Genomic DNA, 26,162 nt, shown 5'->3' with positions numbered 1-26,162 from the left:
GTTTGCCTACCTCTAGGATAAATAAACCACGGTCTAGTTATAATATAAATGTATTGCAGCCATTTACAGTAGCATAGAAGATTATTTACTAGCTTACAAAAACTCTTAATGAATTAAATGAAATGTATTATACAACAGTGTATTAAGTTATCAGCACATTTCGTTAATTTTAATAATACCTAAGACAGGAAAAAAACACTTAAAGAATATTTACTAAAATATTAATGGTTTTTATCTCTTGGTAGTGAGACTGCAGAATGATTTTTTTTTTTTTTTTTGCTAACATCCATACTACCTCCATTTTTTAGAAGAACGCATCTTTTAATATTAGTAAAATAATATCATGGCAGATAGACTCTAAAATATCCCCCAATTGTCTTCACCTCATGCTAGTCACACCTTGTGTAATCTCCTCCCTTGGAGTGTGGACATGACCTGTGACTTGTTTTTAAACAAAGAATATGGCAAAGGGGATGGGTTGTCACTTCCATGATTAAATTACATAACATTGACTTTCTTCTTGCCAGCAGACTCTCTCTATTCACACTTTGATGAAGCAAGCATCCATATTAGGGAGACCCATGCAGCAAGGAACTGAGTGTGGCCTCAGGCCAACAGCTAACTAAGATTGAAAGTGGCTCCCAGCCGAGAGTCAGCAAGAAACCGAGGCCCTCAGTCCAACAGGTTGCAAGGAACAACCACATGAGCTTGGAAGTCGATCCTTCTCCAGTCAAGCTATCAGATAATATCCTAGCCCTGGCCAACACACTGATAGAAAGCTCATGAGCAACCTGAAGCAGAGGACCTGGCTTTTATAGGTCAAACGTGTCCCCCAAAAGTTCATATATTGGAAACCTGATCCCCATTGTAACAGTGTTGGGGGTGGAAAATCCAATCATGGTACTTGAAAGGTGGGGCCTTTGAGAGGTGAGTAGATTGTGAGGACTGTGCCCCTGTGAATGGATTAATCCATTCATGGAGTAATGGGTTGATGCTTTAATGGGTTGTCATGGGCATGGACTCATAGCTTCATGAGGAGCACAAGTGAGCATGCTAGAGAGCTCTTACCATTCTTGTCATGTGATATCCTGTGTCACTGTAGAGAGTCACCATCAAGAAGAAGGGCCTCACCAGATGCATTCCCTAGACCTTGGACTTCCTAGCCTTGAAAATTGTAAGAAATAAATTTCATTTCTTTATAAGTTGCCCAGTTTCAGGTATTCTTTTATAAGTGACAGAAATGGACTAACACACAGGCTAATCCATGCTCAGATTCCTGATTCAGAAAAATAGTGAGATAATAAATGTGTTGTTTTAAGCCACTAAATTTGTGATAATTTTTTTTTTAAAGGTGACCGGTAAGAGGATCTTAACCCGTGACTTGGTGTTGTCAGCATCACACTCTATGAAGTGAGCTAACCGGCCATCCCTATATAGGGATCCAAACCCATGGCATCAGTCGGTAAGAGGATCTTAACCCGTGACTTGGTGTTGTCAGCATTACACTCTATGAAGTGAGCTAACCGGCCATCCCTATATAGGGATCCAAACCCATGGCATCAGTGTTATCAACACCATACTCTCCCAAGTGAGCCACGGGCTGGCCCTTGTGATAATTTTTTTTGCAGCAACAGCTAACTGATACAAATATAAAAGTTATTTATACAGAATAATATATAAAGAGGAAAATGCCATGGTGAGATCTAAAACTGCCTGGGCTGTAGGCAAATTTTAAAAGAACAGGGTTTTTTTCTTAGCATGCATATGCCCTCTTTTTCCCATTGTTATTTGATATTTTGAACCTTGGTTATGGAGCAAGATGACATTAATTACATAAATGTAAAGTTGTTTTCCAGTCAGCCTGCAGCTGCAAACTTGCCGCAAGTCAAGACCCTGAGAAACCAAGGAAGACGTTAATAAAGCTATGCTGATTCCACCCTTCCAGCAGGACCCTAAGATAACAGCAAGGATGGGAAAAGAAAACAGACAGAACCTTGGCAAGACTTTGCACCTGGCTCCTTGCATAGAGTCCCCACAGCTCATGTCCCTCTCCTTCCTCCTTTTCACTTCCCATGTTCCATTTTCTCAATCTCCTCTTTTAAAACCCCTCCATAAATCTGAGTCTTTGAGATAGTTTTAGCTTGGCCATTCTCCTTCAGGTTTACTAGAGAGATGAGTTAACCTAACATCTCTCCTCGGGTCACTGTATTCCTGAGTAAAAGCTGACTTCCACTTTCACCAACATTTGACTTTTGAGTTATTTGTTTTCGTTTGAGGGCAGGCCATTGGAATTGGGTTCGTTAACAAGATTTTGGCAAGCCTCAGCCAGGAACTGAATGCCCTGGGTTCTGTAACAGATTTTTGGCAAGCCAAGCCATGGTTTTTGTACAGAGCAGACAGCCAGACTTGTGCCAAGTAACAAAAATAGCATCTTTTGCATGGCTAAGCAATTTTAGCATCACACAAACGTGAACAGAACAGATTAATGGGTCAGTGAAATTCTGCTCCTTAGACAAAATTTCTGGCTGGCACTAAAATTAAGGTGCCAGCCAGAAAGTGTGTGGGTTTCCAAGGTCCTGAAGCTACTCATGTTTAGAATCAAAGATCCTGGTAAGAAAATCTGACTACCAGGCTGGCCCGGTGGTGCACTGGAGAGTGCGCCGCCTGGGAGTGCAGCGGCGCTCCCGCCAAGGGTTCGGGTCCCATGTGGAGACCGGTTCCCGCTCACTGGTTGAGCGCGGTGCGGGCGCGACACCAAGGGTTGCGATCCCTTTACCGGTCAGTAAAAAAAAGACAATAAGGAAAAAAAAAGAAAAAAAAAAAAAAAAAAAAAAAGAAAATCTTGACTACCGAAACTTCCCTGGAGCCTGGAGATTGTATTGTCTGGACTTGACAAGAAATGACCTTTTGATTCCCGGTTCTCCTTTAGAGTTCTATACCCACCTCCTCCTCTGTGAGCCCGTCTGAATGATATATTTAAAAAGCCCACACTTTTGGAATGATACATAAAAAACTATTATCATAGAATACTTGCTCTGAAATTACAGGCACAACCCATATCCAATATCTTCTCAAGACTCAGAACATAGAAAAAGAATAAAATAAGCATGGCCCTCTTACATTTTTTGGTAAAAGCAAGTTATTCATTTTCACCTTTATCAACAGGATAATTACATGTATAAATCTTCCATTCTTACCCCAATATTGTCTTTAAATAAATTTCACACAATTTTTATGTCTAACAAGCCATTACATTTTATTACCAAAGCAGTAATAGCAGTTTATTGGACTTTAGAAATGCCCTACTGACCTCGAAGGCCCTTCTCCTTCCTCAAATAGCTCTTTAATGAAAGAAGCCATTGTCCATCATGATTACTGGGTATTAGTCACAGGTCATAAATATCTCGTTTCTTGCTGTGGGACTTTAGGGGATTAAAACAGGACAAAACGAATAAACTACCCTCTGAACCAGTTAAAAGCACCTCATTTAGGTTTATAAATATTCCAAAGAAGTAGTCAAAGGATTGTCAATACCAGTATTATTTGCATTTTTTTCAAACCAAGAAATCAATAAAGCTTAATTCTGATTTTGCGTTTCCCAGAACACTGCACCACTAATACTGAATGGGCAAAAATTCCTTTTGCTGAATTTTCCTCCTCAGTCTGAATCACACTTAAAATATTTATGGTTCCTCTTGTTATAGTAAAACTGCTTTCACATCCACTTCCCCCAGAGTAAAATCTCAATTTTAAAGGACTCCTCAGTAATTCTGAGTTTGCGATGCAAATTATCTTCAGAGTTTTTGCAGCTAGAGAACTTAAGACTGAGAATGAAAGCTCAAATTGATTATTGCAAGGATCAATAATAATCTCAAGTGGAGTTATTCTAAGAAAAATCACAAAAAGCAGATATTTTGTTCCTTTGGCTCACTAGTCTTGACATCTGTAAAGTCCTTTGGAACCTGGTGGGGGTTTCCATTCTTTATTTGGTCTGTTTTCTTCCCTGATCCTATGGTCCGAATGTTTGTTTCCCTCAAATTCATAGATTAAAGCCCTAATACCCAATATGACGACATTTCAAGATGGGGGCTTTTAGAGGTAATTCGGTTATGAAGGTGGAGCCCTCAGACTGGTATTAATGTCCTTATATAAAGAGAAAGACACATGAGATCTCTCTCTCTCTCCACTATGTGAAGATACAGAAAGAAGGCAGTCATCTGGAAACCAAGAATTGGGCCCTCACCAGATATTAAATCTGCCAGCACCTTGATCTTGGACTTCCTAGACTCCAGAACTGTGAGAAATAAATGCCTGTTGTTTAAGCCACCCAGTCTATGGTATTTTTGTTATAGCAGCACAAACTGACTAAGATACCTGTGTCAAAGGACAAAACTACAACAAATTTTGGTTTTTACTCTGATCCCTTGGGGCCTAGTACAGGAATTTAGTTCCCAAAAATAGCCTCCTATAATTTTTATTTAACAATTCGCCCCTTTAGTCAGGCTATCACCACGGTGAGAGTGTGACCAAAACTTAGGGCATCAGCGCCACTCTCAGTTACCATAATTCTGGGTTCCCGATCTCAGCACACCATTCGTGTCATTCATAGGTTAAGGTGTCCTCACGATCATTAGCATTTCTTTGAGTTTTTGTTGTTCTATCCATTTGACCATTTGATGTTTGATGGATAGCTGCACAAAAACATTTAACAGTTTTGAGAGCATACAGCACACCAGGGAGGCTACTATTACTATCTGGAGAATAATACCAACAGTTTGGAGTATGCTCCTTAGCCACGGTCCCCACAAACTGAACAAACTAAAGTTGAATAGGCAGATGAGGAGTCTACCCTTTTAACCACTATTACTATCTGGAGAATAATACCAACAGTTTGGAGTATGCTCCTTAGCCACAGTCCCCACAAACTGAACAAACTAAAGTTGAATAGGCAGATGAGGAGTCTACCCTTTTAACCAAGTAGTCTGTCCATCAATTTTTTTTGTAACTGAGTCTCTACAATATCCAATATTTATCCATGTACAGCAAGAAGTATTTGTAACTGCACATATTCCTCCCTGTTCAGTTAGGTAATCTAGCATCCCATGACTGGGTTGAAGCATGGTGTGACAATTTGTAAGTTACCCACAGAAACTACTTACTTTGAAATTTTAACTACAGCATCACCCTGCCAAATGAAAGAGGAAGGCATAAACAAGGAAAAATTAAGATGGGTAGGAGTCTCATGTCAACAGGAAGTCTGGTTCCAATGATCTTAGGGGAAAAAAAGCTGTCCACAGCATGAAGTTGGCAGCTTCTCATACTGGTTCATAGTTTGGATGTCTCTGGTTATGGAATCAGGCATTTTTAGTGAACTCTTGGTGAAGCCCACACATCAGGCTTGAAACTTGTCCTTCAAAATTTACATCGAGTTCTCAAGCTGCAGCTTATAGGTCTTCAGGAACAGAGCAATTCTAGTTCTTGGTTGGAGAGTTGTAACCAGATATTAGACAAATCTTGAGGTCAGAATTTACAGAACTTAGATATAAATGCTATCATTTGCTGAAACAAAGAAATGCGTAGGTAAAGACCCAATTTACACAAAATGGCTAGGATAAGTACCTGAAGATAATACAGGTGTTCTCTTCCTTTTCTCAAATCTCACAACACTTCATCATCCTATCACATTATTCTTTGTTTCATAGTCTTTGCGTATGCACATCTCTTTCCTACTAAGCAATTTCAGGCTATCTACCCTCCTTTACAAACTTCCTAAAGCCTTGCACAAAGAAGGACTTTAAAAGTGTTTGGAGACTTACAGTTTTTTTTTTAAAGATGACCGGTAAGGGGATCTTAACCCTTGACTTGGTGTTGTCAGCACCGCGCTCAGCCAGCGAGCGAACCGGCCATCCCTATATGGGAACTGAACCCGGGGCCTTGGTGTTAACAGCACCACACTCTCCCGAGTGAGCCACAGGCCGGCCCAACTTACAGATTTTTAAAAGGAGATTAAAAGACACATTAACAGATTGCATTTTATGAAATTTCATTTGTTCCTGATCCAGAAAAATAAGTTGGTAAAAAAATTCATAAGACAATGATGGAAAGTTGGACATTGATTGGATATTTGACAATATCAAAGAGTTGTTAGGTGTGATAAAGGCACTGTGTGTTGTTTAAAAAGTGTTGTGTATGTATGTATATATAAATAGTATAAATGGTATGAAGTCTGGAATCTGCTTCAAATTAGTTGGGAAAATTGGTGGGGGCACAGATGAAACAATGCTTACTAGAGTTTGAGTTGGGTGATAGGTACTTGGTGCTAGGTATTATTGCTATAATAATCACCCCAACTTAGTTGATTAAAACAATGACATCATTTATTTTGCTCAAAAATCTGCAATTTGGGCAGGCATTGGCGGGGATAGCTCAAATCTCTTTCACTTTGTGTCGGCTGAGGAAGCTCAAAAGTTAAAGGTTGGGGTCAACTGAGGACTTTATATGTCTGGCAGTTGATACTGGCTATTGGATGGAACTCTAGCTGGGGTTATTGGCCAGAACACCTGGACATCCTCATAATTTGGTAACTAGGTTCCAAAGGTGAGAGGGGAAAGAGAGAGAGAGAGAGAGAGAACAGGGTGGAAGCTATATTGCCTTTTATGACCTAGCCTCTTAAACTACTACCTTTTTCTTTTTAATTTTAATTTATCAATATACAACGTAGTTGATTTTCATGTCCCTTTAAGTCACTACTTCTAACCTACCCTACTGGTTAGAAGGAAGTTACTAAGACACAAAAGTAGATGTGAACAATAGGAAAGATGTTCTTTGTAGAAAGACACATCACACAGATGTTAGCTCTCCCTAAATTAATTAATACATTTAGCCCAACTGCAATAAAAATATCATAAGGTATTTTACTAGAGCTATAAGAATTATTTAAAGTTTACCTGGAAGAATAAACAAGGAAAAACAGCTAATAAAATCATAAGAGAGCAATGAGAAGGAGCTGGTCATGTTGGGCATCAAAACATACCATAAATCTTTGATAATTAAAACAGTTTGGTACAGGCACATAATTAGGAGACCAGCCAGTGGAAAAGAAAATAGCATACAGAAATGTAGTATCAATTAATGGCAATATCTCAACCAGTAGGGAAAAGATGAACTTTCTACTAAATGTTGTTGGGATAACTGAACAACCACATGGAAATAATTCAAATTGAATTCATTTCTCCCACCAATAAGAAAAGATGCTCAATTTTGCTCACAAGAGAAATGCAAATCAAAACTATACTGACATATATTTCTCACCTATGAGACTGGCAAATATCCAAATGTCTAACAACTTTCTCGGTCGGAACCCTCATACATTACTAATATTCATCATTTGCCTATGGAGGGGAATTTGGCAATATCCAACAAATGTGCATGCAATTACCTTTTGACCTAGCAATCCCACTTCTAGGAATCTCCCAAAGCTAAACTGGCAAAAATATAAACAGCACAAAGCTATCCATTGCAGCACCATTTGTAATAACATAAGACTAGAAATAATCCAAATGCCCATCAATAGGGAAAAAATTGAATAAACTGTGGTATATCTGCACAAGTGGAGAATCAGGTGGCTATAAAAAGAAATGAGGACTATCTCTATATACTATTAAGGAATTATTTCTAAGAAATAGTTAAGTGAAAAAAAGCAAGATGGACAAAATTCTATCTACTGTTCTGCTTATCAAAGGAGGGGCTTTGAAAATATATGCTTATGTTTAGAACAAATTTTTAAAATACACTATAAACTATAAACAGGCTTCCTTTGGGAGAGGAAGGAAATACGATGAAGAGGACAGGGGATGGAAGCTAGATTTCTTTTAATATAAGTAGTTTTGTCTGCAAATTTGACTTCAAAACAATGTAAACATTTCTCACAATTATAGAGCAAAACGAAGAAAATTTGAGAAAATCTGAAAATCCCTTAAAGGTGAAGTGAAAACAAACCACATGATCCTGTGTATCCAAGTGACTTTAAACACAACAATTTGACTGTACATCCGCAGTGAAATATACCAAAATGACAAAAAGAATAGGCGGAAGGGGTGAAGAAAAGTCATAAAATATTTTCACTAATCATATTATTAATATTAGTAATGTAGTGTAGTAGTAGTGTAGAAATTATTATTCTGAGACTATTGTATGTGAATCTTGTGTAAAACACATGAGTAATTGTTAGTTACATTGAGAAGCAGGATTTTCAGCATATAAGATAGGAAATACACAGATATAAGATCAATGAAGTTGAATAAAAATCTGTAGTCCTGAATTTGAAGTATCAGCATGAAGAATGTAAACAATGAATATATACACATTTCTTAGCTTTGTGCACTAAATGATCAAACAATGACCAAACTAGTAGAAATTAGCACCCCAATGCCAAGACGATAGTGTGTGTGTACATAATATGTATTATAGTCCATATAACACAATTCATGAAAAAGCAAACAAAGTTCTTTGGAAAAATGTCTGATTCCAGGTTTGGGGAAGGAAATGTACAAGATGAACCTGGACTATCATGTTTCCAGAAAGCAAGTAAGCTATCAAAGATTACTTAAGTATTTAACTAGAGATAGGGCAATTTGAGTATCAATAAGAGTAATAACTGCAATGGATTATTAGAAAACATCAAAAATCTATGTTTTTATTAATACTAAAAAAAGGAAAACTTATTGACTACCTTTGAAGGTTATTAGACAATCAATTCATTATCCAGAAAACTGGCAAATAAAGGAGAAGAACCAGAGGCTGGCTGGTTAGATCACTTGGTTAGAGTGTGGTGCTGATAACACCAATGTGAAGGGTTTGGATCCCCTTACCAGCCAGCTGCGCCCCCACCCCAAAAGGAAAAGAACCAAGCATTTTACTGTTTTTTGTATATGAACTAGACCTCAGGGTAGCCAAATACTTCATGAGGGGAAGTTCTCTTTTTGAAAGTATTACAGCTAATAAAGAAAGAAAACTATAATGAATTAATAGATCTAGTGATCACCAATTGCTACTAATGTCACTACGAGAGATGAAGTACCCAACATCTGTAAAGCAGTACTGTAAGAAAGAAAAAAAAAAAGTGTATGAGCATTAAATCTGAACCTGATCAAGCCTCTACATCCAGGGCTGGTTTCATGGGTATAATTTATGCAGTCGCACAGGGCTCTGAGATCAGAAGGGACCCATGTTTGGTTTAATGTTCTGCTGTCCCTACACTGAAATTTGAACAAGGGACACCAACATTTTCATTTTGCACTGGGTCCTATAAACTCTGTTACATCCCTGTCTGCATCTGACTACAAGTTTACAGAAAATAAATGTGTAATGGCATAAAAAGATGTCTACAAATTCTTTGGTACTCCTCTTCAAAAGGTGGAGCCTAATTCCCCACTCCTTGAGTATGCGCTGCACTGTGATTTCCTTCTAATGAATAGAATAGATTGGAAATGATGGTGTATCACTTCTAAGAATAGATCATAAAAAACACTGTGGTATCTGCCTTGCTATATGTCTAAGATTGCTCGCACTGGCATTAGCCAGCTGCCATGTTGTAAGGAGGCTCAAGCAGCTGTATGGAGGTCCATGTGGTGAGGAACTGAAGCCTCCAGCCAACAACCATGTGAGTGAGCCATCTCAGAGTGGTTCCTTCAGCCCCAATCAAGGCTTTGGATCACTGTAGCCCCAGCTTACAGTTTGAATGCAACCTCATGCCAGACCCTTAGCTACTCTTGAATTCCTGACTGACAGAAACTGTGAGGTAACATTAGTTATTGCTTTAAGCTGCTATGTTTTGAGGCAATTCATTACAGAGTAATATATAACTAATACAACAAGAAACAGGGAACCTGTTAAATGACAGTATGGGGATGCAGAATCCAAACTGAGGGAAATTTTACAGGAAAATAACTCAGAATCTTCAAAAAATTTCAAAGAAAGAAAATCACATTATAGGGATTTGGGGGGCAATGGATTCAAACAAACTGTTAAAAAAATTATAGGATTGGGGAGTGGAATGGAGAGAGGGAAGGGGGAAAGGAAGAAATTGGTAAAGGGCCAATTCAACTACATTCATAATTCAACTACATTGCATAATGATAAATAAAAACAAAACAAAAAAGATATAGGACTATTAAAAACATGTAAATACTAAGTGGATAGTAGATGATATTAAGAAATTTCTGCTTATTTTTTTTTTAGGGAGGTGTGATGATGGTATTAATGTTTTAATGGGAGAGCCCCTGCCTTCTAGAGATATGTATTAAAATATTTACAGATGATATGTCTGGAATTTGCTTCAAAATGCCTATGGGAAGGATGAAATTGGTGAGGAAAAGGAAGTAAGATTGGCCATGAGTTGACAATTATTGAAGCTGAGTGATGGGAACATGGAAGCCCATTATATAATTATCTATTTTTTGTTTGCTTGAAAATTTCCAAAGTAAAAAGAATACATTTACATCAACACACACACAAATACCACACTATGACATTTAAGAATGGGCTTAATAAGATCGAATAATTACGAGCAAGATGAAGACCATAAGAGTTTGAACATTTTATTGTCCAACATAATTAAATACATTTACATCAACACACACACAAATACCACACTATGACATTTAAGAATGGGCTTAATAAGATTGAATAATTACGAGCAAGATGAAGACCATAAGAGTTTGAACATTTTATTGTCCAACATAATTAAAAGTAAATAAAAATTTGTGTCAAAACCAAAATCCAGACTCCATATTACTAACTAATGCATCTATTTAAGGTAATACTCTGGCTTGGAATTGATATCTTTGGCACATATTATTTGATCCAATAATCCATAATAACCTCAGAAATATTATGCCTTCTTTTTAATTGTTCAATTCAAATCATAGTCATATTTAGTCACCAGATGGACTTTTTTTTTCCCTATTCCATCATGTTAGAAAAAGTGTAAATTAGCACCTTATAATGACTCATGATAGACTTTTATCATTCACATAGGAAAGCAGTGAAGAGAAGGTTATGCTAACCATTTGACGGTAAAAGAGAAATATACAGATGCTATTCACAAGTCTCAATGCACCAATAGCAATTACCACCTGTTCTGCTTCATCTATCACTGCTATGCATGAAAAAGCCAAGAGACAGAAAAATCACACAGACACGAATCTTTACTGCAACAATGGCATTTTAATTCCTTCATTAAAAATATATACATAGTTAATAGAGTAATGCAAAGGATATGCAATTGTATGACTACCCTGGGCTGAGACAAGATGACTAGAGCAGGTTTACAAAGGATTCACCTCCATTCTCTTCCTTCCTTCACAAATTGGAGGGAGAGGTTGTTTGACTTATGCAGATGTTTTAGGAAAAGAATCAACCCAGAGATACCTCATTATTTCTCATTCTTACCAGTTCAGAATTTGTGATAACTCATGGCTTGAGCTTGGCTTCAGATATCATTTACACGATAAGAAGGATTGATCAGGATACAAAATTATAAAGATGGTTTGATTTTAACTATGGGGAAAAAAAAAAAAAAAACCCTGCTCAAACTTGTGTACAGATTAAAGAAAAAAAGAAAAACCTGAAAAAAACAAAATATTCCAACACACAGGTTAACATTAATAATGGGTTTGGATGATAGGACTAGAGCTCCATCTCCATTTCTTTATTTCTTTGTTCTTCTGGATTTTAAAATATATTTTTTTCTTGAAAATCATGTATTTCATTTTAAATGAAACACTTAAAATGTGCTATTAAATGTTATTAGCATAGTGACAGATCAATAGATGTCCTTTATCTAAAATTTAGATATATTTTGTCCACTAAAGTAACTACAGAAGATATGTACTTAAAATCTGTACCCAAGTTATTTCAAAGTATGTTTCCATAAAAAATATATAATTGAGACTGACCTCCTCTCCGTATGATGTGCTGTTACAAATAGAGGCTACAGCATTTTTCTAATATGTCACAGAAATACTAAGCATAAAGTTCCCTGCCTTATTAAAACCACAGGATTTTACTGAACAAAAAATGTTTACTTACTGCAAGATATTGTGTTTCACTGACCATTTGTCATTTAATAATAACAACAATAATAAATACAGATGAAATAAACAATTCAGCCTCAAAGAAAAACAATGAAAGAGAATCCCAAACAAGAAAACTGAACAATCACAGAGAGAAACATTAAACTTTCCTTAAACGTTTTATTAAGAAATAAAAAATCCAAAGACCAAATGTATTTATAAAACTATAATAATAGTCTATAACCCGTCAATATGGGCCATATTTATCAGAAGTCATAAACACTGCCTTTGCTTACAGGGACTGTATAGGTGTAAACTCAGAGATCCAACATTAGCTCATAACAGAATGCAGCTACACTCACACTCAGTTACCTTTCAAATAACTACCCCAGGTCATAGAGAGTCGTGAGTAATGAAATCTCTTGGTTTCATTACTCCATCTACACATTAGTCTTGACACCTCAGTTCCGTGTACTAGGATAAGAGAGAAGAAATAAGGCAAGCGTTCCAGTACAGGAAATTCAGGGGAATTAATAGCACACAAGGTGCTATTATTATGTTCCTAACTCACAACAAAAGCTTTAGAGATCACTTTGGCTTAGAGATCCTCTTTAAATTGAACATTTGGATAAAGCCGGTGGGCTGAGCTTCCATTTGCTTCATACAGAGGATGAATTCATAAAATTGGAAAAAGACAGTGTGTAGTTTTACTGGTTATACTCCCAAATTGTTAGATTTAAAGCACTTGATCAATAATCTTAAAATGGCCACATTACTAGCAATTTCACTAGTCCTTCAACCATTCCCCACCATTTAAAATCTTTCTCCAATAGCACTAGGCACCTGCTGGCAATAATTATATTAAGAGTTCCTCTTCAAACAATCACTTCTATGACTAATCAGGGAATATAATTAGGGGAATATACCTCTGAGAATATAGAGGAAAATAAATTGAAAAGCAAACCTTTAGATGAATTTTCTCAACTTCTTTCTATATCTCACCCTGATGAAATCATCAAATCCACTGTTCCAGAAAAGATAGTTACTTACAGTGTTATTAGTTATTATTCATACTGCTTTTGAAGACCAACAAAATTATATTACAATTTTAGATAGTAACCAATCAAAAATGCTCATATGTCTTCAAACTGTACCTAACACGACACTCAAGATCTATAAAAAACATCACCATTTTCGAACAAGTTTCTAGTTGAACTTAGGTGGCAAGAGCAGATCTAAAGTTAGAGATAGCTGGTCATATGACATGAATATGACACAGGCTACAAGTCCAGGATTTTCAATCATAAGTGGTCATGGGACACAAGAGGATTGTAATTGTTCTCTGGGAAGTAGGGCCACCAGAAAGCTACAGATCAAGACAATTGCTATTCAGCAAAAGGGGAAGGGAAATTAGAAGAAACAATGTCCAGGATACTGTTATTCCATTAAATGGTCAAAGAAAGATATCCTGTGACCAGAAGGATCAGGAGAAAATATACTTAGAGGAAAACATGGGATCAAGGAAGGGCGAGATCATAGCAATTGTTATTAAAACTGCCAGTTTACATCCTGCTTGGGTATTATGCATCACCACCAGAGAACTACTTACTGGATTAGGGTTCTTCATGAGGCTTGTTGGGACTTTATACTGAGAGCATTAAAGCACCATTGTACATGTAGGGTAGGGCTTAAGGTTCACACTAACTAGATGTATCATTCTGATCAGAAGGTGTAATTCTAACTCACCCACCATTACATAATTTTAGATTACATTTCTGAATCCTTGCTGAAAGTCAAAAATCATAAATATTTTATTATAAGAGAGTCTAAAAGGAAGATACATTGTAGAAATAAGGTAAAATCATTAGTCGGTTTTAAATACCAAGGGCTTCTACATGTTTCCAAACTACTGATTTTCAGATTTTTAAGAACAAGAGCTTAATGATAAGTTAAGAATAATTGAGTTTTACTATATATTTGAACATAAACAAAACACATAAAAAGATTCACCCTCAAATTGAAACATTCTAGGTATATTTGGCCCTAACAAAAAGACTGGTGTTATGTTAAAAAATCAGGGACTTAGGGCTTGGAAAATAATGGCAACATTTTAAAAGTATTATACAGTATGTAGAGTTTTGGAACTTCTTTATTAAATTTAATTATTAGAATTTCCACCTGGTTTTCCGTAATTTTATTTCTGCCTATACGCCCACATTCAAATTCTCTCTCTACCTCACAGGCAGCTCTAACCTGAGGTATAGGCTCAGTCATGCCTTTGGATCTTAACAAGGCCATCTTCACTCAGTCCACTCCCACCACTGCTTTTGTCCAACAGCAAAGGCCTATCAGAGATGGATCCAGCCCACCTGCTCCCACCTATTTCAAGCCACAGGCTCCTTAACAGAAGACCTGCCTCCTTCAGACCCCATCCCTAGTTGTCTATGACAGTGATGTTCTCATAACCTTTCTCTCATGGCTCTTCCCAAAGCCTCAAATCACAGCTCACTTGACCCAGTGTTCAGTGCTTCCTAACGCTAGATTTTCATCAAGCAATTGTTAAAACCCTGTGAGGTTGTGCCTCATTAACCTACAATTCTGAGGTCTTTATTTCATGGACTGTTTGATAACCTATCTAGGTAATAAGAGGGAAAAACATAACAAGCAATTGTTAAAACCCTGTGAGGTTGTGCCTCATTAACCTACAATTCCGAGGTCTTTATTTCATGGACTGTTTGATAACCTATCTAGGTAATAAGAGGGAAAAACATAACATTAACAGAACTGGCTAATTAATGGCTTCACAGAAACAAAGCTGCCCTCTGATTCTGGGGCTGAATTATAGAGCTTGAATGTTATACCTGATAATAAGTAACTCAGGAATCTGCACTTTTCTTTCTCTAAAGATCGTACCACAGAAATGCTGAGTCTTAGTCTCCTGATTAATATTCTAAATGTCATAAAATGCTCATTTATCTTGAAACTGACCTAAGTTTTTTTTCAAATGAGCATGTCTTTGAGTTTAGGTCTGCTCTTGCCTTTGCAGATTACAAATGTTTTTTTGTTTGTTTTTGTGCCAAAGAGTACAAAGAAATGGCAGGGTGGGGGCAGCAATATGATTGATTTTCTGTATTCTTTTAAGAAAAAATTTTCCCCTGAGTTTACATGGAAAAGGCAATGAATATCAATTCTTCATAAAAGTGACCGAATTAAGAGATAAGAATGGAATATGACAAGATAGGAAAACTTGTTCTTTATAAACATAAGAGATATTCAACCCCAAATAAAATAACAACAAACTAACAATAAGAGATTCAACTCCACAGTTGCATATACTTCCAGTGAAGTTTCATGCATCCCATTCTGAGCTCCGAGCACCAGATAAACATGAATCATAGGTGGAACTATGCCACATTTAGCACTAGAAGCAGCATCACAGCTCATTAGCAGAATAAAGCAGAAAATGGTCAGGTAAATAAATATTACAACATAAAATGTACTGGTGATAAAAGTCCAATAAGTAACATAAGTGAGGTTTACAATACTTTTTTTACTGGGAAGCCTAGTTGTAAACATTCACATTAAACTACTGCCCTCCAAAACCTAACCAACCACATAAACAAAAGTCATCTTTTGTGACTATAAATTCATGAATAATTTATACTCCATGACTCTTTTGTCTCAGTGGTTTTCAGAGTAAGAAATGAGCTGTGTTAAGTAGCTTCACTGATTTCTTCATCTTGAATAGCTGCCAATTCTGGAACCTCATTCATCCTCAGAACCTCTGCATAGAGCAAATAATTATGTAGACTTCTGGGAAGTGGCAAGTGACAGATAAAACTGTCAGACCGTAGCTGTTCTGGTTTTAGACTGGACCGAATTTCCAAACGACAAAGATGGGTCAGGGATGGAACAGAGGCTGGAGAAACAAACAAAAAAAAGCAAGGTGAAAAACTTTTAAACAGAAAGTACGCTAAAGTAAATGTCTTTTTTCCCTCTCCATCTCTGTGTAGGAAAAGAGAAGTGATATGTTACTTAGACTTTGAAAGAAGACTACTTGAACCAGGATGACCACAATAAACCTTACTTACTTATTCTTTTCTACAGCCTGCACCTGGCTCCTCTCCCTCCAGTTGTTGACCACACATTCAGAGTCAGTACCCAGGAGCAAAAAAATTCCAATGTTCAAATTCTAAAGATCTGATAATACCAGTTGGCATTTAAGAAATGGATGAACAGACTTTAGAAATGACAGAAGTTCACAGAAGCAAATGTTATATCCTTCTTAGTCTGTTTCATTGCAAATGGTATCTAGACCTACCACTTCAAGTGAATGGATGTGTAGCTTGCAAGTTTTCCTCTTTTTTATCAGTGACATACAATGAAATTTTTAAATTGGCACAGAAAGTGAACATTTACTGAGTGCCTCTATGCCATATGTCCATGCACTTCACATGCATTCTCTTTTTATCTTCATTAACCCTATTAGATATATATTATCATGCTATTATAGAGATAAGAAAACAGGTTTTAAAAAGAGGTGTAAGTTTCCAAAAGTCACAGAGGTAGTAAGTGGCAGAGCCAGGATTCAAATTCAGATCCATCTGACTCCAAAGCCTGCGTGTGGGTATGTATTTGCTAAAGCCACTGAAGCCAAAAGCTAATTACTAATTAAAGGATAATCCACATGCATGTAATTAAGAACCATATGATAGCAGTTTCATTTTCCAAGATGAAAAGTGTTAACTAAAGAGGTTAATGTCCATGAAAACTTAGAGTACTAAAACAGCTAGGGCTTTCACGTGAATCAAACTTAAAGCCGTTTGTTAGTACAAGAAATCTTTTATAAACCCCTGTGAAATGTAAAAATGATTAACAGACTAGGATCAGAGCATCAGACAAGTACTATCAAGAGCACAACTGATACCAGACCAGCTAGTCTGATTCCATGTCTAGAATTCTTTAAACTCTAATACCCCATAGGGCTAGAAACTAATACTCTATCTTCAGTATCTTCCAAACCACTGAAGTTAACTTATCATCTTAAATTTTAGTTTATTAGTTTAATTTAGTTTACTCAGAGTTTAAGAAAATCCTCAAACTACAGTGTTTCAAAACACCACATAAGAAAGTAAAACAGTTATCTAATTTTGTACATAAAACCTGAGTCTAAGAAAAGATGGGCATTTTCTTAAACCATGAGTCATAGCACAATTCCCTGTTATAAATAAGATTGCAGCATCTATGGCATGTAGTATATTTATTTCCAAAGTGTTTTCATATCCATATCTTATTTAAATTTTACCCCTTTCTGTAAACTTAAAGGAGAAATCATTGTTCTCACTTGAAAGACAGGAAAACACATGTAAAGGGAATACTATAGGTGTTAACAGTGATACATATGTGGAGAGCATGCCCCAACTGCAAACACCAGTTTTCCAAAGGAGTAAGTAGCTTGACTATGTTCAACTATCAAGTATAAGGGAGTCCTCTTACTAAGTAAGATCAGGAGCAATTATTGATCAGTTAACAGAAAGGCAACTTAAAGCAGGTGACCAAAACCATACAAACTTTAAACATTCTAATTTAAAATGTAGGAGGCTGGCCAGTTAGAGCATGATGTTGTAACACCAAGGTTAAGGGTTAAGATCCCTGTACTGCCCAGCTAGTAATTTTTTTCTTATCTTTCAATTGTCTTACCCACATCTAATTCGATATCCATTCCTTTTCAGTGCCCATCTTTATCAACACTTTTTAAAGCATTCAACTTTGCCTTAATAGAAACAATGACTCTCTTTTCACACTCATAATTCACTGGCTTATGCAATTTGAAAATAAATTATTAAATTACAATAATATGCACAAATGTAATAAAAGTCTCAGAAATAAACATAACTGATTCTTGGTAATCACACAGCTCGGCTGGTAGTGACAAAAGTATGTTGGCTTTCTAGAGAGTAGCCTACCAGCTGCAAAACTGAGCATACCATGGGCACAGTCAGACAAGACTGAGAGGAAATAATAAGAATGGTTAATCCAGTAGGTGGGTTAAAGTGAAACTGGTTAACAGAATTTCTACTTACATTCAGCTAGAGTTTAACACATATCTGTTAAGTTCAATCTCTTCTTTCTGCACATTCTTGCTAATGCAGATACTTATTACAAACCCAGAAGGATGACGAAGGATGGCTGTGCACCCTGGAAAAGAGCTGCTCACTTAGGGATAGGGAATCCTCAATGTTGCTCCAGCATCTCTGATTTGAGAGACTACATTGACTTCAAAATTCTCAGGCTGATTGGGAAAGAGATCCTCTGGCTGCCTAAAAATCTCCTACAGAGCTGACAAGCCTTTCCAAGTTATCTGACTACACCACTAGAGCCCTATGTTAAAGCTTAAAAAAATCATTTCTTTATGCTAATATGTGCGTGGAAGCTTAACCATTTGTGATCAAGCCATTGGACCAGTACACATTTGTTAGGGGAAGTTTCATGACTTGCCCAGTGTGACACTGTACATTAACAACATAGCTTTTGCTAACCAGATTCAAATGATTTGACTCCAAGTCAAGGGTTCTTTAAACTGTGATAAGCCCAAAGTAATTCTCTAACATCTTCTAAACCACTGAAAATATCATAAGTTTCATAAGATCTTTCCAATTAATAATTAAAAAGGGAAGAGTAGAGTTACTTCAGATACTAGTTCAAAATTTTAATTGCATCATTTTGGTTTTCCTCCTGAGAGCACAATAGATCACTGGCCTAATGAACAGAGGTTAGAACTATGTTTAAGTGAGGGAGTCTTTCATCTGCAGATTATTAACACAGACAATAATATGCCCATCAGTGCCATTTTAGTTTAATATGCCAGTGAATACCAAGGGTATTTTATTACCATATATGCAATATTTCAAAGCAGGCAAAATTCCTATGAAAGTTTTAGTGATGCATAGTATTTCCAGATGTGTTGCCACTAGGCTGAGAAAAGATCAAGCCATGACTTGAATTTATAATATGAAAAAACCACAGAAGCTGTATGTAAAACGCACTTTCACAAAAACCTGTTAAAACTAGATTTTAATTTGTTAAAGTTCTATGTTCTTGGATTACGGTACTGACTGTAGCCTTAAAAATGATGTCTGAATCCATGCTACACTTTTCAGTCACTTTTCTGACCCAATCATTTTCTATTTAGTATGGTTTTTTTTTTTTTTTTTTTTTGTCTTTTTCCGTGTCCGGCAACGGATCACAACCCTCAGTGTTGCCCCCGTACCGGACCAGGGACCGGCAACGGGATCGCAACCCCCGGTGTTGCCCCCGCGCCTCGCTCAGCCAGTGAGCGGGAACCGGTCCGCATGTGGGATCCGAACCCTCGGGCGGGAGCGCCACCGCGCTTCCCAAGCGGCGCACCGGGCCGGCCCTATATTTAGTATGTTAAACCTGGTCTATCTATGTATCTATTAGCAGACAAGCAACCTTTAACTTTTCATTCCCATATAGAATTTTCCAATTTTTTTCATGTTGTTATGATAGAACAATCATAATAGAAGACTGCATGTTATGTGAAGTTTTACTAAAAGCAAAAAGCAGACACAATGATCAAAATAAACTCCACAATTCTTAAATCGTTATGCTCAATAATGCCAACTTTACTGCATACAGAACTACATCTACGTCACACACAACCACCATATTTTCCACAACCATTCATCTCTAGCCTGCCCTCATGCCGATGTTCAAATGATCTATATAAGCGGTCTTCAAAATGTTCATGAAAGGGTTTATATTATCTTTTAATTCAAGTTTTACATGAACTTTTTCAAGTACCCTCATATTTCTCTGGTTCCTTTGCATTGCTTTACACAGCAAATGGATTCATTTGACTTCTGGGCCATCTACTAGCATTTTTTTTAAAAATTTTTTTTGTGACTGGCTGGTATAGGGATCAAACACTGGACCTTGGTGTTATCAGCACCATGCTCTAACCAACTGAGCTAACCGGCCAGCACCATTTATATTTTCATCCATTAATATACTGTCTTTCTGGTTGGCTTCCATCCTTTAAAAAATTTTTTTTGTGACTGGCTGGTATAGGGATCAAACACTGGACCTTGGTGTTATCAGCACCATGCTCTAACCAACTGAGCTAACCAGCCAGCACCATTTATATTTTCATCCATTAATATACTGTCTTTCTGGTTGGCTTCCATCCTTTTGTTCCCAATTTTTCTTAATTTACTTGTATAATCTCTCTCTCTCACTGACTACAGCTAAAACCTCTAGAGAAAATACAAAAAACAACTACCTGAGGACTCTGAAAAATAAATAACAGACTGGGGCAGGAAGTCAAAACTTGAAGAATGACCAGTGCAGTGGCAATGAATGGGATAAATGGAAAAAGCACCATACCATAATAAGACCTGTGCTGGAGTTGAGGAGCCACTATTAACCAGTGTGTGACCTTGGACAAGTCATTTAAATACTCTGACTTTCAGTTCCCCTTCTATAAAAAGAGCATAATGCCTCATCTATAAAATGGGCATAATAACACCTCCCTGCATCAAATGGTCATTGATGAGATTCAAGTTAGAATACACTTGCAAAAGCATTTTATAAACTGTAAAATACCATACAAATCCAAGGCACCATTGAATCTAGAGATCAAATGATTTGATTGCACACCCAATTAGTAAAAGGTCTTTGAGCACAGAACCCCAATGTGTGTATATTTATTTGCATATGAATTACGTGCATACTATTAAATTAACATTATTTGCACTAGAAAATCAACACAAACAAAATTAGAAGTAAGCTAAAATAAGACATACTTCAAATTAGTTCATTTATTTATTAAAGGTATAAAATCCCTGTAAATATTAATATTTTAACAAGAGTAAGATGTTTGACTAAGCTTTATTAACTTAATTTAATGATCTGATAATTCCAACATTTGGTTCATTTGGTTTATTTTGATACTTGGGTTGTAAAGGCTGATAAAGCTGAAAAAATATCTTAAAAAAGCATGTAGATCCAAATGGAAGAAAATGCATTGTGGTTTAACTGAACTAAATTAGGATTCTATTCTATCCCCTTTACCAACTATAAAAAAGTTTTTTTAATCAAAAATCATTTGGTGAATTTCTATTTTTCCTGATACAAATCAGTTTAATAAGCTAATTAGAAAGTTTTGCTTTTTTACATTTTTACTAAATATATTAAAAATCCAGAAAAACTGTTTCCAAGTATTTTAAGTATGTCAATATGAGAGTTTTTCTAGGTGATAGGCATTGTTTTTAGAAAAAAAAAAAAAAAACACATAATAATGGGAAGATTTCCTGGTGCCTGTTTTCAAAATCATCTCCATGTGCCAAAGTTTTTTTCAGAAAATAGTTAGTTTCTCACTCAGTTAAAATGTCATCTTTTCCTTAAATCAACAGAATTTTTAGAAAATATGTGTCAGGTTTCACAGTACTGATAACTACTTATCACCAAGTAAAAAAAGGTCAAGAAAATTGGAACAGCTGTATTCTCATGAAAGATAAGCACATAATTCATCTTTAAATTCAAGAACTCTTTTATATATTGTCATAAGATAATGAGCAAACCTCTAGATTTATAAACAATAACTATGGCCACTCCCATCTCACTATAAAGTACTACAAAGACTCATATATTTTAAAGGTCATGTTTTAAAAAATTATCCACAATGATATTACTTTGTACAACTCTGGTTTCAACTCTTTTACTGTATTAGCCTACTAAGGATGCAATAAACTCATTTCATATGTGATGTTATCTCCATTACCTTACACTTTGAAAAAAGGCGGCCACTCCATCAGTGGTTATTCTTATGTAGCTTTTCCAAAAAACATCCTTCTGTTAAGTAAGTTATTACTGTTGCAAATATATCATCTCAAGTACATCTTTCCTTCAGTGGCTCTCAAAAAAGTAATTGTCTATTCTCTTGTTGAAACAGAATCTTAACAAATATCCTAAACTGAGATGTTATAAATATTATAAATCTTCTTCCAATTTAGTATACCAAACTTTCTATCTGCAGGATTTTTTTTTACTCTTTTCTATAACTTTTTAGCAATGTTTTCTATGCTCCTTTTAACACTATTTGCTAACAAGAAATGAATTTTATTTTGTCCCTGAACTGTCCGTTTTGTGCTGCTATAACAGAATACCTGAGACTGGGTAATTTAGAAAGAAAAGAGGTTTATTTGGCTCACAATTCTGATGGCTAGAAGGTCCAAAATAGGGCAGCTGCATCTGATGAGGGCCTCAGGCTGCTTCTACTCACAGTAGAAAACGTAAGGGGAGCAGGCACGTGCAAGAAATCATATGGCAAGAGAGGAAGTGACAGAGAGAAACCAAGGAAACCAGACTCTTTTTAACAACCTGAGGAAATTAATCTATTCCCATGAGAGCAAGAATTCACCCACCCCTGGGAAAGAACATTAATCTGCCCCCATAATCCAAACACCTCCCACTAGGCCCCACCTCCCAACACTGCCACACTGGGGATCACATTTCAACGTGAGTTTTGGAGGAGACAAACCACATCCAAACCAAAGTAGTCCCCATATTATTTCAGCCAGTTTTACTGTGGCAGGAAGAACATGTGTTTCCCCGACAGTACTCAGAAAGAGTTCTAAGCATTTATCATCATGTTTAGCAAAATTTTTAAAAATAATGACTGAGCATACTAGGACAAACATTGATGAAATAAATCACAGGGTTTGTCTTCATGTTCTGGATGCTTAGATTAGAGTGCCTTGCTGATTACAATTTTTTCATTAGCTTATATCTCAAGGCACACTACACTTTAAGCGCAAGGCTCACTGTTAACATTAGGAAAGATAAGACCATATTTTAAATACTTTTCTTGGTAATTTTGAACTTTTTTTGATTCTGTTTATTTTTTATTGTATATATTTAAGGTGTACAACATGATGTTTTTATATACTTATCTTGATATACATATACATAGTGAAGTGATTACTACAGTCTAATACACCCATCATCCTGTATAGTTAGTTATCTTTGTTTCTTTTTTGCTAGCCCCATACCGATCAGCCATCAAAAAAAACCCCAAAAGAGTAAAATCTACTCTATTGGCAAATTACCTGTATACAATACAATATCATTGACTATAGTCTTCATATTGTACAGTAGACCTCTAGACTTACTCATCCTACATAAATACAATTTTGTACCCTTTGATCTCCATCTTCCCATTTCCTTTCACCATTAACCCCCTTACACCTGGTAACCTAGCTGGTCGTCATTTTTATCACATAACATGGCTGATAAAGAATAGGAGAATGCAGCTCTCCAATTATTTTGTTGGTTCACTGTGCATTTAGTATTATCCACACAAAATATTATTTCTCTGCAGAAATCTTTTTAAGCCACTTGACCAATTTGTGAGACTTAAGTTAAAACTATGTTATATAATCATGGGTCCATTAATCATAGCAATATAATCATAGCAATCATACATGAATTGCAATTCACTCAAGCACACAAGTGGTTGCATGTTGTACTCCATGCACCCTACTATGGGAAGCATTGACTTAACCCATATGAATACACAGATACAAGACATTGGGCCATGTTTGCTAGCATGTGTGCTAAGTGAGGGTCAGGGCACAAAAACTCAATTCTTAAAACTACAACCTCACTAATAGAGAAAAGAGCAAATAAAAGGGAACTTAGTCATTAATGAGTAATTACATCTTCCTTTCTCCATCTTCAGGATGCCTCTCTGGAGTCTGGAATATTTGAGGAGTAAGTGAAATTATCCAGTTTAAGCATTTTCCTGTGGTTACCAAATGAAAGAATGAATTATGGTCTCAGAATCTCTCAGAAAATAAAAATGTATTTTTTATTTCCCTAACTTGTTTAGGAAACTATATAACACAGCAGTCTAAGACAGTACGATAATAATTAAGATCAATATTATAAAGGAAACTTTAACACCCTCTAAAATCTTTCCATAAAGTTCTCTGGAATCCCAATACACAGAACACTCTCCCACCACTTCTTGTCCTTGCAGAAGCCTGATCCTCCCAAGGAAATTACTTCCTTGGCCAATTTCTAAAACAGAATTTTCTCTTCTTCCACACCTTGTAACACTTGTCACAAGGTCTAGGAAGCAATTTTAGAATTCCTATAGTTCTCCTGCACCGCTTCAGACCCACACCTTTCTGTCTTTAAATTCCAACACACATCACTTCCTATCCTTCCAAAGTTTGCTCTCCCTTACTAGCACATCTGATCTTTAACATCATTGAGACCTTAGGTTCCCTGACTTCTCCCATCTATTCTACCAGGTTCGTTTCCTTTCTCATTTCTTTTCCTATCTAGACTGGATTCATGGGCCCATCACTCTGCAACTCAGGCCTACCAAGAAGGGCAGATCATAAAGAAAATGACAGAGATATTTCATTTTCAAATCAAGGGCCATGAACTCTTTCTTAATCCCTTAACAATCTCCCACCCCTGGCCCCAATACCTTCCTGATAGTCATGGTTTTATGCCTTTTATATACTGGGCACCTTTATCTCTCTCACTCCCAAGGGAGCTGGTGTCCATGAACTATATATATAACAAGATAACTTTCCTTCTAGTCTTGTTCAATCCCCTGAAAAGCTGAATGATACTAGCTTTTTCATAATACTTATTTCAAACAGGAATCTAGTTAACATCCTACAGTCTGTCCTTATTACTAGATTTAAGAGCCAGAACTAAGGTTTTTGGATTTTTTTAAATGAGTTTATAGTTAACTTAAAATTTTAACAAGGTTCATATGTACAATCAACTATGTTAACAATAAAAATAAATATATAAATAAATAAATAATTTTTTAAAATATTAAAAAATCACACCAGAAATAAAAATTCTTTTACAAGGTCACTTAAGATGTTTATGCCAATGAAAAAATTTAACTTGTCTGCTGACTTTACCTCTCATGGTAATGATCCACTTTTAAAAATATTAAAAAATCACACCAGAAATAAAAATTCTTTTACAAGGTCACTTAAGATTTTTATGCCAATGAAAAAATTTAACTTGTCTGCTGACTTTACCTCTCATGGTAATGATCCACTTAGGACTTTTGCTTCACAGAGCCTGCATAAACAACCACATTTTTAAGATTCTTTAAATCTTAATTCATATAGTTCACATATAGTTTATATAGTTCATCATTTCGGAGGACCTGAATGAAAGGTTAGTAGGAAGACTACTGGAATCCTATCTGGAACCAATGAGGAATGAATAAACTGCTTCTCTGTTGGAAATATCTTTTAAATAGCTGCATTAATTTTAGTAGGAAATTTCTAAAGGAATTAACTTACAAATAGAACTTGTTTTTTTGTTATATTTGTTTGTTTTCTGGTTTTGGAGGCTGGCCAGTACAGGGATCTGAACTCTTGACCTTGGTGTTACAAGGCTGCACTCTAACCAACAGAGCTAACTGGCCAGCCTACAAACAAAACTTGAAAGTGGAATAAATCTAGGGAGACTTTTATTCACTTGATTACATGGATGATACCCTATTATAGCTAGCTATAGTTAGCTCTTTGCTTTCTACTATCTTTGAAATGAATATTTGAGATTCAGAAAATTATTTCCTTTTGTTTTAATTGGAATATAGCTGGTCCAGGGATTTGCCTGCACACATATCCAATGTAGTAGTCATGTGGGAAGAGTGAGATGGGCTTTCAAACAATATTAGTGACATGATATTTATGACACATTTTAAAAACTGTTTTAATTGCCCTAAGGCAACAATTTCTCCTCCTTTAGTTTACCAACAGACTGCTGATAACTTCAAAACAGTTTTAGCAGCAAAATATCCCAGCAAATGTGGATTCAACCAACAGTGCCTAGTTTAGTAAGGATTTCTCCACAAAAATAGAAAACAAAAAACTTGGATTAGTAAGAGGCTGTGTAAAGCTAACTTATATGCAGAAGGAATCTTAAAATGTTAAGTATAAGTTTATCATTTAAAAATAACACAAAAAACCTAAGTCTGGCTCTTAAAACTAGTAATAAGAGCAGACTACAGGACAGTGTTAA

The 26,162-nt window shown here is 36.1% G+C and overlaps 1 protein-coding gene across 3 annotated transcripts in view; it reads right to left on the bottom strand.

Moving 5' to 3' along the window:
- Nucleotides 1-26,162, bottom strand: part of ASB3 (ankyrin repeat and SOCS box containing 3) — a 160,138-nt gene that overhangs the window by 24,912 nt on the left and 109,064 nt on the right. For 2 of the 3 annotated variants that reach the window (XM_008582605.1, XM_008582604.1), the window contains one exon: nt 15,313-15,993. The exons of the other annotated variant lie outside the window; for it this stretch is intronic. In XM_008582605.1, the coding sequence (XP_008580827.1) occupies nt 15,788-15,993 (206 nt within the window). In that variant the 3' untranslated portion in view covers nt 15,313-15,787. Of the gene's footprint in view, nt 1-15,312; nt 15,994-26,162 lie in introns of those variants that run through there. 3 annotated transcript variants of the gene reach the window in all.

The sequence above is a fragment of the Galeopterus variegatus genome, unplaced genomic scaffold (assembly GCF_000696425.1).
Source record: "Galeopterus variegatus unplaced genomic scaffold, G_variegatus-3.0.2 Scaffold2678, whole genome shotgun sequence".
NCBI classification, from domain to species: domain Eukaryota; kingdom Metazoa; phylum Chordata; class Mammalia; order Dermoptera; family Cynocephalidae; genus Galeopterus; species Galeopterus variegatus.
The sequence above is the reverse complement of the archived record's forward strand: the minus strand, read 5'-3'. Positions and strand labels throughout refer to the sequence as shown.